Genomic DNA, 11,389 nt, shown 5'->3' with positions numbered 1-11,389 from the left:
CAGGAGAACTGCTTTGAGTTCAAAGCCAGTAAGCTACATTATGAAACTCTAGCTCAGCATATAAACATAGGTTGGGAATGTGGCTCAATGGTAGCCTGTTTTTCTGTTATGTTCAAAGCCTTAGACCCCTAGTACTACCAAAGCCTTCAGCAACAGAGAGTGGCAGGCACATGTAGCGGGCATCTTTGCAGAGAGCTCCTCAGGACATGGCTTCTCCCCGCAGGCTCCCGTAGTGCCAGCCTTTCTCTTTAGACTTGATGAGCAGCCAGATCTGGTGGCACACGCCTTTACTCCCAACACCCAGAAGTCAGAGGCAGGGGTATCTCTGTGAACACGAGGCCAGCCTGGTGAACACAGTGAATTCAGGATAGCCAGGGCTATGTAAAGAGACCCCGACTCAAGAAGAAAATGACATCCACACATCCGAGGAGTAGTCCCCATCTCTGTCACCCCACACCATCCCCAGAACCATGTCTTTCCTCGGCGTCTAGAAGCTTCCCAGAGACAGATGCAGGCATATGTCAATCCTATTGAATTGTCCAAGTACCACTCAGCTCACTGTAGCTCTTAGACCCAGAGAAAAAAGCAAAGACATAACACACCCAGCTCACTGTAGCTCTTAGACCCAGAGAAAAAAGCAAAGACATAACACACCCAGCTCTAGCTAGCATGAATATTAACGGAGATTAACTGATTCCCGTTGAAAACGGAGGAAAGTGGGTGGAACTCACAGGTTCAGCCCAGCACTCAGGTGGCAGAGGCAGGCAGATCTCTGAGTTTGAGGCCAGCCTGGTCTACAGAGTGAAATACCAGACAGTCAGAGCTGTACAGAGAAACCCTGTCTCAAAAAATTAAAAAATAAAACAAAACAAAACCGGGGCAGCAGAGGCACAGAGAACTGAAGGGCCCTCTCATTTACAGACCTGGCTCATGGTACAGCCAGGATGACCAAGGCTGTAACCTCAGTGTTTTGCTTTCTCCTTGACTTTCTTGGCCTCATCTCTCTCCAGTCAGTTCCTTACATGGAACCAGGAGCCTACACACCAAGGACTCCAGCCATGTCTCCACCTCTGGTGGGCTGTGTAGCCTTAGTCAAGTCCGTGTCTTCTCTGAGACTCAGGAAGTTAAGAAATCCACACATCCTCTGAACCTGGGTCCTGCGCCTCTTTGTCTTGTTGATCCATGAATTCTACCCACCTATCTTCAGAATGTCTGTGGGCTTCCCACCTCATTCCTCATTCTAAAATCATGGGTAACCTTAACATCAGGGAGGCTCTGTTCATTCCCTACAGCTGACTCACTGGGTAACCTGAGTCGAATTGTTTCACCTTTCAAAGGTTGGGTTTCCCCTGTACATTGTCAGGAGTGGATGAAACAACCTAACTGTGTATATTGTAAACAACAGATGTTCTTGTCACTCTTCATGTAGTCAGTCAACAAACCACAGCACCATGGGTGTCTCTCGTTGCTCTGGGATCTGGAGGCGAAACGGTGCCTTCTGTAGAGGGTGGGGAGATGGACAATACACAGTGAACAGTTGCTCCTTAAAGAAGAGTTCGGGGTTGGGGATGGAACTCATGTAGCATGCATGATGCGCAGGATCCCAGCGCTACACAAGCTAAGCCTGGTGTGCTGTTCCATGGGTTCAAGTCCAGCACTGGGGAGACAGAGACAGGATCAGGGTCATCCCCAGCTCCACCTGGAGTTTGAGGCCAGAGATTCTGTCTAAAACACAGGAGGTAGCAGCCGGATGGTGGTGGAGCACACCTTTAATCCCAGCACTCGGGAGGCAGAGACAGGTGGATCTCCATGAGTTCGAGGCCAGCCTGATCTACAAAGTGAGTTCCAGGACAGTCTCCAAAGCTAGAGAGACCCTGTCTCGAAAAAAAAAATGTTATGTGTATTAGTGTTTTATTTGTAAGTATGTCTGTGTACCACACGCATGCAGTATACACAGAATCCAGAAGAGGGCATCAGGTCCCCTGAGGCTGAGTTACAGACTTGTGAGCTGCTGTTTGGGTTGCTGGGAACTGAACCTGGGATCTCTGGGAGAGCAGCCGTTGAACCATCTTAATCACTGAGCCATCTCTCCAGCCCCTTTAAAAATTTTTAAATATTTTTTATGTGTATGAATGTTTCACCTGCACACATATTTGTGTGCCACATTCTTGCCTGGTACCTGAGACAGCCAAAAGAGAGCATCTGATTCCCTGGAACTGGAGTTACCGATGGTTGGGGCTGCCATGTGGGTGCTAAGGATCAAACCCAGTTCCTCAAAAGAGTAGCAAATGCTCTAAACTTCTGAGTCATGTCTCCAGCTCCTGATTGCTTTTGTTGTTGTGTTGTTTTGTTTTGATTTTGGGTTTTTTTTTGGTTGGTTTTTTTTTTTCCTTTAAGACAAGGTTTCTCTGTTTATCCCTAACTGTCCTGGAACTCATTCTGTAGACCAGGCTGGCCGATCCACCTGCCTCTGCCTCCCAAGTGCTGGGATTAAAGGTGTGCACCACCACTGCCTGGTGAAAGAAGAATTTCTTAAACAAAAAATGAAGTAAGATAGACAGGCATCCTGAGGAATGACACCTGAACTTGACCTCTGGTCTCCACTGGCAAGTGATAACACATACACCCACTCATCCCCACAAGCGCCCCTCCCATGTACAGAAGTACACAGATACATACACACAAAATAAATACAATAAAAGGTGGCTCTAATTCTAAGTAGAGGACAAACCAGGGGAGGGACAGTAGTTTTGGGAGGATCTCCTAGCAGCCTTAATAGTCTGGAATGACCTTGGGCAACTCTGACTTCTAGGAAGATGGGGGACCATGGATGGTGAGGGGGCTAGAAAAGGCAGGTGGAGTGAGATGCCACTTTGAACCATCTCAGTTTACCCTGCACATCTGCTTCATCCCCTACAGCATGCTGCACTGGTGGTCACACAGGGGTATCGAACCCCAGGACCAGCTAGAATTGGACAGGAGGAGGCTGGAGACAGGGTTTATTTCTCAGACTCCTTTCTGCCTACAGGGACTCAGGGGCCTTGGGTGTCTGTTGATGACCCACTGTGTCTGAACGTTGCCTTCCACACCAGCTCCAGGGTTCTCTCCAGTTAGCCTGAGGATGTAGAGGCTCTCTTCTTATGGTCTCCTCAATGGCTGTCGCTGGTCTGCAGGGGAAAGGGCTCTTTCCTAGCTGGTTCCTCCACCCTGCTCCACTCACCCACTTGAAGGGTGCCCATCATTCTTGCTGAGGCCCTGAGAGCCTAAAGAGTCTGGCAGTGGTCGTATGTGTAGACCATCACAGCTGCTGCTGTGCTCTGGCGGGGGCTCTCACTGCTCCTTCTCATCCCCGAGTCCCTGCAGCAGCCCAGGACAAGGGCTGTCTCTATTCGCAGCAACACTGTGCACAGCGGGTCACACACTGCTCCCAAAACATTCCCTTGGCTTTTCCACATCCAGCTCCTTTGGAGCCACTCTGCTGCCCCTTCTGGGTCTTCTGGACGACTCTCTCCTCCCTGGAGCACAGGAATGGCGACTTACCTGGTTTCTCTGGGCCCTGAGAAAAGGGAGAACACAGCACCTGAGTCTCCCTTTCCCACAGTGTGACTGTTCCCTATGGGCTGACCACTCAGCCTCTGTCCCCAGTCTGCCTTGGGCTCTGGTGCCTCTGCTTCAAAGACTTCAAGTGGATCCTGCTTCTCTCTCCTCTCCTTTCTCCCACCCTGCCAGGGGATCAGGCCAACCCAGAGACCCATTCACACCACCTGCCCCTCCAGCACCTTCTACTTCACAAAGTCTCTGCATTCCACAGCCCGAATCCAGTCACATTCCTCCCAGGGGCGAAGTCAACAGCTCCCTGTCTTGTCCGGATTCAGTGCCCGCTAAGGAAAATTAAGCTCAAATTTCTCGCCATGACCTACACCCCTGCTCCTGGACCCAGAGTGAAGTGCCGTCCCCTTCCCACCCCGTTGCTCCTCTGGCCTTTCCTCAGGCTTGGAGGGTATAAAGAGCAGAGTTTCCTTCCCACTCTTCCCTCTGCATTGTCCTCCAGAGCCTCTTCTCCACCTTCCTCAGTTTCCCGGGATCCCCCCGCCCAAGGTTTCTCTCAGAACCACCCTCAGGTGTCTAGTGGAAAAGCCTGTTTGAAAGAAGGCTTCCCAGCGCCCCCCAGCCCCCATTCCCCTCCTCCAATCCCCAGCCCTCCCCCGACCCATCCCCCTCCTCCAACCCCCCCACCCCATCCCCCTCCTCTAACCCCTACCCCCAGTCCCCCTAACCCTCCCATCCCCTCCTCCACCACCACCCCCTCCGCCTGCCACTGCTTGTGCTCCGCTCCTCAGTTGGACAACTAGATCTCATTTTGTGGGCAAGAAACCCAAGGCTTGGAGAGATCAAGACTCCAAGCCTGGACTGCTTGGCTGTGCTGTGTTCCAAGGTGAGCCACGGACTCCTCTAGGCAGGGGAGGGGCGGTTTATATGAGTGTGAAGGAAAACATGTACAACCTTCAGCTCCACTCCTGCCAAGGGGTTAGTATTCAGTGTCCCTGCCCACTGCAGTGTGACTAGAGCAGGAGGGACAGGGTCCCCCCTCACAAGTCCTCCTGGATTCCAGCAGCAAGGAATCCTCTGGGGACACAAAGGCCACCCCCTCCCAGCATTGCAGCAGTGGGCCCAAGCTACTGAGTGACGCAAGCAGGTCTCATCAAATGCCCCCCACCCCCTTCCCCTCTGAATCTACCCAGATAAATTCAGCCTTAAAGTAAAAACCACTAGCTCTTTGGAGATGTGTGCCTAAAGCTAAGCCCAAACCCCTCTTCCCATCCCATCACTACCCCACGGTTCAAAGTTCCCCCAGGGAGAGGGTTTGGCATGAACCTGACTTGGCATAGTTCTGATCCTGGTCACCCCTTGCTCTGCTGAGTTCTTTTGAGTCAGACACTGGATCCTGAGGCCTCCTGGCATTCTCTCACCTATAGTCCAGCTCCAGGACAACACAGCCTTCCTTTCAAAGCAGTGAGTAAGCTAGCTCCTCTCCAGCCCCTGCCACCCCTGCCCCTGGGACCCTGCCGTGCTCTTCCCCAGCCCCCTGAGCGCTCAATCAGCACGCCCCTTCTCGACTGTTAGCCTGGGAAGGGGGCCAGGCCCTGAGCTCAGACCTTGGCGATTCCAGAGTGTCTGAGGCCCAGAGCCAGCGCCGCCAGCCAGGCCAGACGAGGGGAAAGGGGGGAGGTGGCAGGGTGGGCACCAGGAAGCCTTCCAAAAGGGGGGTTGACAGGGAAGCTGGGTTTTAGCTTTGTTCCTTCTGCTCTTCTTCCGGACCCTACAGACTTCATTCTTGGACCTAAGTGAACCCTGGGCAAATGCTCCTGCTTAAATCCTTTCCTTCGAGAGAAGATACAATCAGGATTCAGGAGCTATGACTTCGGGGCTTCGAGGACCCCTACATGTACAAAGACGGATGAGCAAAAGTTAACAGGCCTCTGGTCTTCCAAGCAAGGCCCATCTGCCTCGGTTTCCCCATTTTTGACCTGGTGGGAAAGGAGCTGAGCGGGGAGGTGTGCGCAGGCCTCCGCACCCCGCCCGGAGGAATCTGGCGGGACAATCCGGGGAGTCCCAGGTGAGGACTCTGGAAAGGACCCAGCTCGATTCCCGCGCCGGGCGGGCACCTGGGGGACAACCCCCACTCCAGCCGGCTCCCTCCCAGCTGCACACCGTGCTTCTCCGGTCAGCAGTGACGACGCTTGAAGTAAGGGGGAAAGAGAGAGAAAGGGAAAAAAACTGTCTCCTTGGCCCGGGGCCAGCGTCCCAGCCCCCCTCGCCGCCGGCGCGCTCCAGCCAGGGAAAACAACTGCTCACTTCTCCCTGCGTCCTCCCCGCGCGCTCCCAGCTTCCCGGCGGCCGCGGGAGAGGAGCCCGGCCAGGGGGAGGCGCGGAGCGGGCCGGCCGCCCGGCCTTCCTCTCCCCTCGCTCCTCCTCTCCGCCTCCACTTGCTCCGGCCTTCTCGCTCCTGCCTCAGTTCGGGGCCTGGTTGGGTTTTCTCCCGGCCAGGGAAGTTTCTTCGCTCTACCCGCAGTGCAGCTTCCGTCTCACTCCCTCGCAGCGGGAATCCCGGTCGCTCCTGCTGTCCCCCTCCCTGCCCTCGGCCTCGGCTCCCCCACCACCCCGCTTTGCCCTCTGCAGCTCTCTCCCCGGGCTCCCAGCTCCCGATCCTCGCCCGGGCTCGGCCCCCCCTGCCGTCACCTCCCGGGGTCGTGCGGCCCCGGATGCCCGGGCCCCGAGGGGCTGCCCGCGGCCTGGCCCCTGCGATGCGCCCAGCCGGGGCATCGAGGCTGTTGGCGCTGCTGCTGCTGGCGCTGCTGGGCCCGGGCGGCGGGGCCGAGGGGGGGCCGGCCGGCGAGCGGGGCACGGGCGGGGGCGGGGCGCTGGCCCGCGAGCGCTTCAAGGTGGTCTTTGCTCCGGTGATCTGCAAGCGAACCTGTCTGAAGGGCCAGTGTCGGGACAGCTGTCAGCAGGGCTCCAATATGACGCTCATCGGAGAGAACGGCCACAGTACCGACACGCTCACCGGCTCTGGCTTCCGCGTGGGTGAGGGCCGGGGGGCTCTGGTTGGGGGCATAGGGAAGGGCAGGCCAGGCTACAGCACCAGGCAGGAAGCGGAGTGGAACATGGGCATAAGGGATGGGGAGCTGGAGTATAGCAATTGGAGATCTGGGAACCAGGGTGCTTGAGAGTCTGCAGTCCTTAGAAGCCAGAGTTGAGGGGATGCGTGGAAGCCTGAACTTTTAAGTATTGGGTTAGGGTTGAGACTTGAGCTGGGGCCCCGGAAGACACAGGCTTCTTAGGAGGTGCCCAGTTATAGGAGGGAGCAGACAGGGGCTTGGAGAGATGAGAACAGGGGTAGGAAGTCCAGAGAAGCAGATAAACATTTCCCTAAGAAACAGAAATCTTTTTAAACTGTCTAGTTTGGCATGGTGGAAGGAGACACCTGTGTTCTCTAGGAGGAGGAGCTAAGGTCAGGGACTGGGGTGAGGGAGTTAGTTGTTGGCAAAATCTGAGGGGGAAAGGCTTTGAGGCCATTAGTGGGGTGCTAAGAAATGGTACGGGCCTGGAGGGGGGGTCGTTTTGGGTCTTCAATCAGCTAGTCCATTTCCATACCCATAAACTCCAGACACCTCACAGGCCCCAGAGCTGCCTCCACCCCAAGGCTGAGGGACCTCCTGGTCAGCCTAGAGCCTACCCCTTCCTCAGCATCTCTAAAGAGAAGGCCTGGGGCTCCAGACTCCTCCCCTGGGGCCCTGCGGGCCAGGGAGGGGGGAGGGGGAGGTGTCCCAGCTGTAATTACCTCCTGGACAGGGTAATTAGGCCGTGCCCAGGATGGTACAGGAAAACAGCCCCTCTCACACATTCCTGTGCTCACTCAGCTCCAGAGCGAAGAAGTCCCAGTCGTGTGTCTGTGTGTGTGTGTGTACAGGGCATGCACAAGCTTTGGCATGGCACACTCACATTATCATGTTCTGTGAGTCTTGGGTGTGTTTCTACAGTCACTGTCTGGGAGTGTTTACACAGTGAGCCCGTATTTGTGTCAGTGAGTCTGTGTGTGACAGGCCCTTGCCTGGTCATCCTGTGCAGGCTGCTGTCTCTCCATGCTGCCCACATCCCCCAGGCTCTGTGCCCGGGCCACAGTGGGAGGGTGTCACAGAGAGGTCACTCTCACCATGCAGGGTGACTCACTGGAAGGCAGGAAGGAGAGGATCCTGCCTCCCCCGGCCCAGGACACACCTCTGTTGCCCTCGAGGCCTGGCCTCTGGAGACTGTGCAGGATGGGATGGGCTAGTCTAGGATGCTTCGTGTCCACCCAGAGGATCAGGAATGAGCACATGGCCACCTTCCCACCCCAGAGAACAGGCAAGAGAGGGCTGGAGATGGAACTCAGGGACACAAGACTAGAAGGACGTGTTCTTTCCTCGACCCCTGTACCTCCTCTGGGACAGTTGAGGTCACAAGACCTTGTCCTCCAAAACACCTTCTGTAAGTGGGAGAGGCAGGTATGAGGACAACCCAGCAAAGTGCCAGCCAGGCTGGGCAGGGGGTAGAGAATGAGGAAGCCTCCTTCCTGGGAGAGAAACGTCCAGAAGGGTTCCATGTGGCCGGGCAGCAATAGCGAAGGCCTCTGGACCGGAGGAAAGGTAGAGAGAACACCCTGAGAATACTGGTGCACTAGTAGGAGGTAGGTAGGGCCTGGGCCAGGGATGTTCAGGGAAGAACAGGGAGCTGGACTGAAAAACGGTTCTGGAATGTGGCCTCAAATGTTCAGATGGGGAGTAGAACAAGAAGATGAGTGAAGGGGTGGGGCTATTTTTTGCTTGAATTTTGCCTGAGGCAGGTCTCTCCAGTCACACTGGCATTGTAGACGAGTGGGAGAGAGGCGGAAGCCCTGAGGGGGACCGAGTTCAGGGGACACTATGAAGGCTGTAAATGGGACGGAGTCTGAGCTCCCAGCGGTAAGCCCGCTGGATAGAGGTCCTGAGTTCTGACAGCTTCAGGGGCCAGATCCTGCTGAGGTCAGAGATTGACAGCTGGGGTAGGGGAGTAGTATGGAGGGAGGGGGTGAGGATGAACTAGGGAGAGACTTGAGACCTGAACCGAAGAGAGAGCTTTAGCTATCACTTCTACAGTCTGCACCACACTGGGCCAAGTATCTGTATAGCCACTGCCTCCAAGGGAGCATCACTACCATGGATGAGGGCATAAGCGTGAGCAGGGGAAGCTACTCAGAGACAGAGGACATATGACCAGGATTTAAGCCTGGAATTTAAGGTTCCAGAATCCATCTTGGATAGAAAGGTGTTGGAGACCTGCAGAAGGCCATTTCCACGTGTGTGACCTGTTAAAAAAAAGTCAGCTTCCCAACTGGGCAGAGCCAATACGTGGCAAGGAAGTTGAGTCAGGATGTAGGTGATGATGGCCTGGGAACTGAAGAGCCACCAGGCCCTCACCCCTGTCTCCTCCTCACAGTGGTGTGCCCTCTACCCTGCATGAACGGTGGCCAGTGCTCCTCCCGAAACCAGTGTCTGTGTCCCCCGGACTTCACGGGGCGCTTCTGCCAGGTGCCTGCTGCAGGAACTGGAGCGGGCACCGGCAGCTCAGGCCCGGGACTAGCCCGGACAGGGGCCATGTCCACAGGCCCGCTGCCGCCCCTTGCTCCAGAAGGCGAGTCTGTGGCTAGCAAACACGCCATCTACGCGGTGCAGGTGATCGCGGATCCTCCCGGGCCGGGGGAGGGACCCCCTGCCCAACATGCTGCTTTCCTGGTGCCTCTGGGGCCAGGACAAATCTCAGCAGAAGGTACTAGGAGACGGGCAACCAGGGGGTGCTGAGACGGGCGGGCAATAAGGGTGGCCGGATCTGGGCTCGGGTCGGGCCCTGGAGGAGCTCAGCAACGCGACCCTCCAGGCGCGGGACAGCCCTGAGGCCACCGCGCCCCGCCCCCCAGTGCAGGCTCCGCCCCCCGTGGTGAACGTGCGTGTCCATCACCCTCCGGAAGCTTCCGTTCAGGTGCACCGCATAGAAGGGGCAAATGCAGAAGGCCCAGCCTCCCAGCACCTGCTGCCACATCCCAAGCCCCCGCACCCGAGGCCACCCACCCAAAAGCCACTGGGCCGCTGCTTCCAGGATACGCTGCCCAAGCAGCCCGTGAGTAAATCCACAATTCCCCATCTATCTTAGGGTCACCCTTGTTATCAGGACAGCATGCAATTGAGTGTCACAGGTTAGGGCTGGAAAAAGAAAAGGAGCTTCAGGAAAGGAGGCAAATGGGGGAGGGGCGCTCTAATTCCTCTCCACATCCCTCCCTCTAGTGTGGCAGCAACCCTTTGCCTGGTCTCACCAAGCAGGAAGATTGCTGTGGGAGCATCGGTACTGCCTGGGGACAAAGCAAGTGCCACAAGTGCCCACAGCTTCAGTGTGAGTGCCTGACTCAGTGCAGCATCTCCTATAGGGTGACCCAGCTCTCTTTCTCTGTCCCTGCCATAGGAGTCTCCAACCCTATGCCCACCAGATCCTCTCTCCCCTCCCCAGAGCCCTCTTTCCTCTCCTGCAGGCCCCCAGTATTTCCTCATCTTGAGGCTATTGTGTCTGTTCTTTCTCTGCAGATACAGGGGTGCAGAAGCCAGGACCTGTACGTGGGGAGGTGGGTGCTGACTGCCCCCAAGGCTACAAGAGGCTCAACAGCACCCATTGCCAGGGTATGGTCAGCTGGAGACTCTGGTGGGCAGGTGGTCATGGGGGGGGGCGTCCCAAGGTGAGCGAGAAAGGAGTCTAACTAAGGTAGAACCCTCAAGTGTATGGAGCAACTTGCTGCCACCTATGGCCCCAGCTACAATGATCAATCTGCTCATCACAGATATCAATGAATGCGCGATGCCCGGCATGTGTCGCCATGGAGACTGTCTCAACAACCCTGGCTCTTATCGCTGTGTCTGCCCACCCGGTCATAGCTTGGGCCCCTCACGGACACAGTGCATTGGTAAGACTTGAGGACTCTTGGTCCTGGGAATTCACAAGGCATAGATGGGAGGGAAACAGCTCTGAGCAGACAGAGGTCAGAGGTCAGAAGACGTCCACGTGGGTTAAGGGTTGAGAGCAGAAGAAACAAGACCCAGAGCACACAGAATCAGTGATGAGCTCACATGAGGTCAGATGAAATCAGGGACCTGTAAGTCACTGGTTTGATGAGAAGAACAAATGAAATTTAGAATTCAAATCAGGAGTCAGTAGTCACACAGGTGTCAGGAAATCGCACGAGGTCGTGGCCACATAGAGAAGCAGGGTCTAGAGCAACTGGGCTGAGAGGGGCAGTGTTCAGGTCCTGGCCTCCACCACCACCTCTGCAGCCGACAAACCAGAGGAGAAGAGCCTGTGTTTCCGCCTGGTGAGCACCGAACACCAGTGCCAGCATCCTCTGACCACACGCCTCACCCGCCAACTCTGCTGCTGCAGTGTGGGAAAAGCCTGGGGAGCACGGTGCCAGCGCTGTCCAGCAGATGGTACAGGTAAGTCAGGGGCATATAGGGGTAGCGGGGATGGGGGGCAAGCTGTACCTGTCCAGGAATTCACTTGCTGTGTCTGCATCTTGACCACAGCAGCCTTCAAGGAGATCTGCCCGGCTGGGAAGGGGTACCATATCCTCACCTCCCACCAGACACTCACCATCCAGGGTGAAAGTGACTTTTCCCTTTTCCTGCACCCTGATGGACCACCCAAACCCCAGCAGCTGCCTGAGAGCTCCAGCAGAGCGCCACCACCTGAAGACACAGAGGAAGAGAGAGGTCTGACTTGATCCCGTGACTCCAGATCTACAGATAAGACTCACAGCCTGACCTCCTAAGGC

At 56.0% G+C, this 11,389-nt stretch overlaps 1 protein-coding gene across 2 annotated transcripts in view; it reads left to right on the top strand.

Moving 5' to 3' along the window:
- The first annotated feature begins 5,741 nt into the window (after positions 1–5,741).
- Ltbp3 (latent transforming growth factor beta binding protein 3) overlaps positions 5,742–11,389 on the top strand; it is a 16,061-nt gene continuing 10,413 nt past the window's right edge. For both annotated transcript variants that reach the window (XM_041660874.1, XM_041660873.1), the window contains exons 1-8: positions 5,742–6,585; positions 9,016–9,345; positions 9,494–9,693; positions 9,858–9,963; positions 10,152–10,244; positions 10,403–10,525; positions 10,893–11,051; positions 11,142–11,327. In XM_041660874.1, coding sequence (XP_041516808.1) covers positions 6,264–6,585; positions 9,016–9,345; positions 9,494–9,693; positions 9,858–9,963; positions 10,152–10,244; positions 10,403–10,525; positions 10,893–11,051; positions 11,142–11,327 — 1,519 coding nt within the window. In that variant the 5' untranslated portion in view covers positions 5,742–6,263. The remainder of the gene's footprint in view (positions 6,586–9,015; positions 9,346–9,493; positions 9,694–9,857; positions 9,964–10,151; positions 10,245–10,402; positions 10,526–10,892; positions 11,052–11,141; positions 11,328–11,389) is intronic.

This window comes from Microtus oregoni, unplaced genomic scaffold (assembly GCF_018167655.1).
Source record: "Microtus oregoni isolate MIOR12 unplaced genomic scaffold, Mior012 000012F_ref0000307, whole genome shotgun sequence".
NCBI classification, from domain to species: Eukaryota; Metazoa; Chordata; class Mammalia; order Rodentia; family Cricetidae; genus Microtus; species Microtus oregoni.
This window is presented reverse-complemented; position numbering and strand designations above follow the sequence as displayed.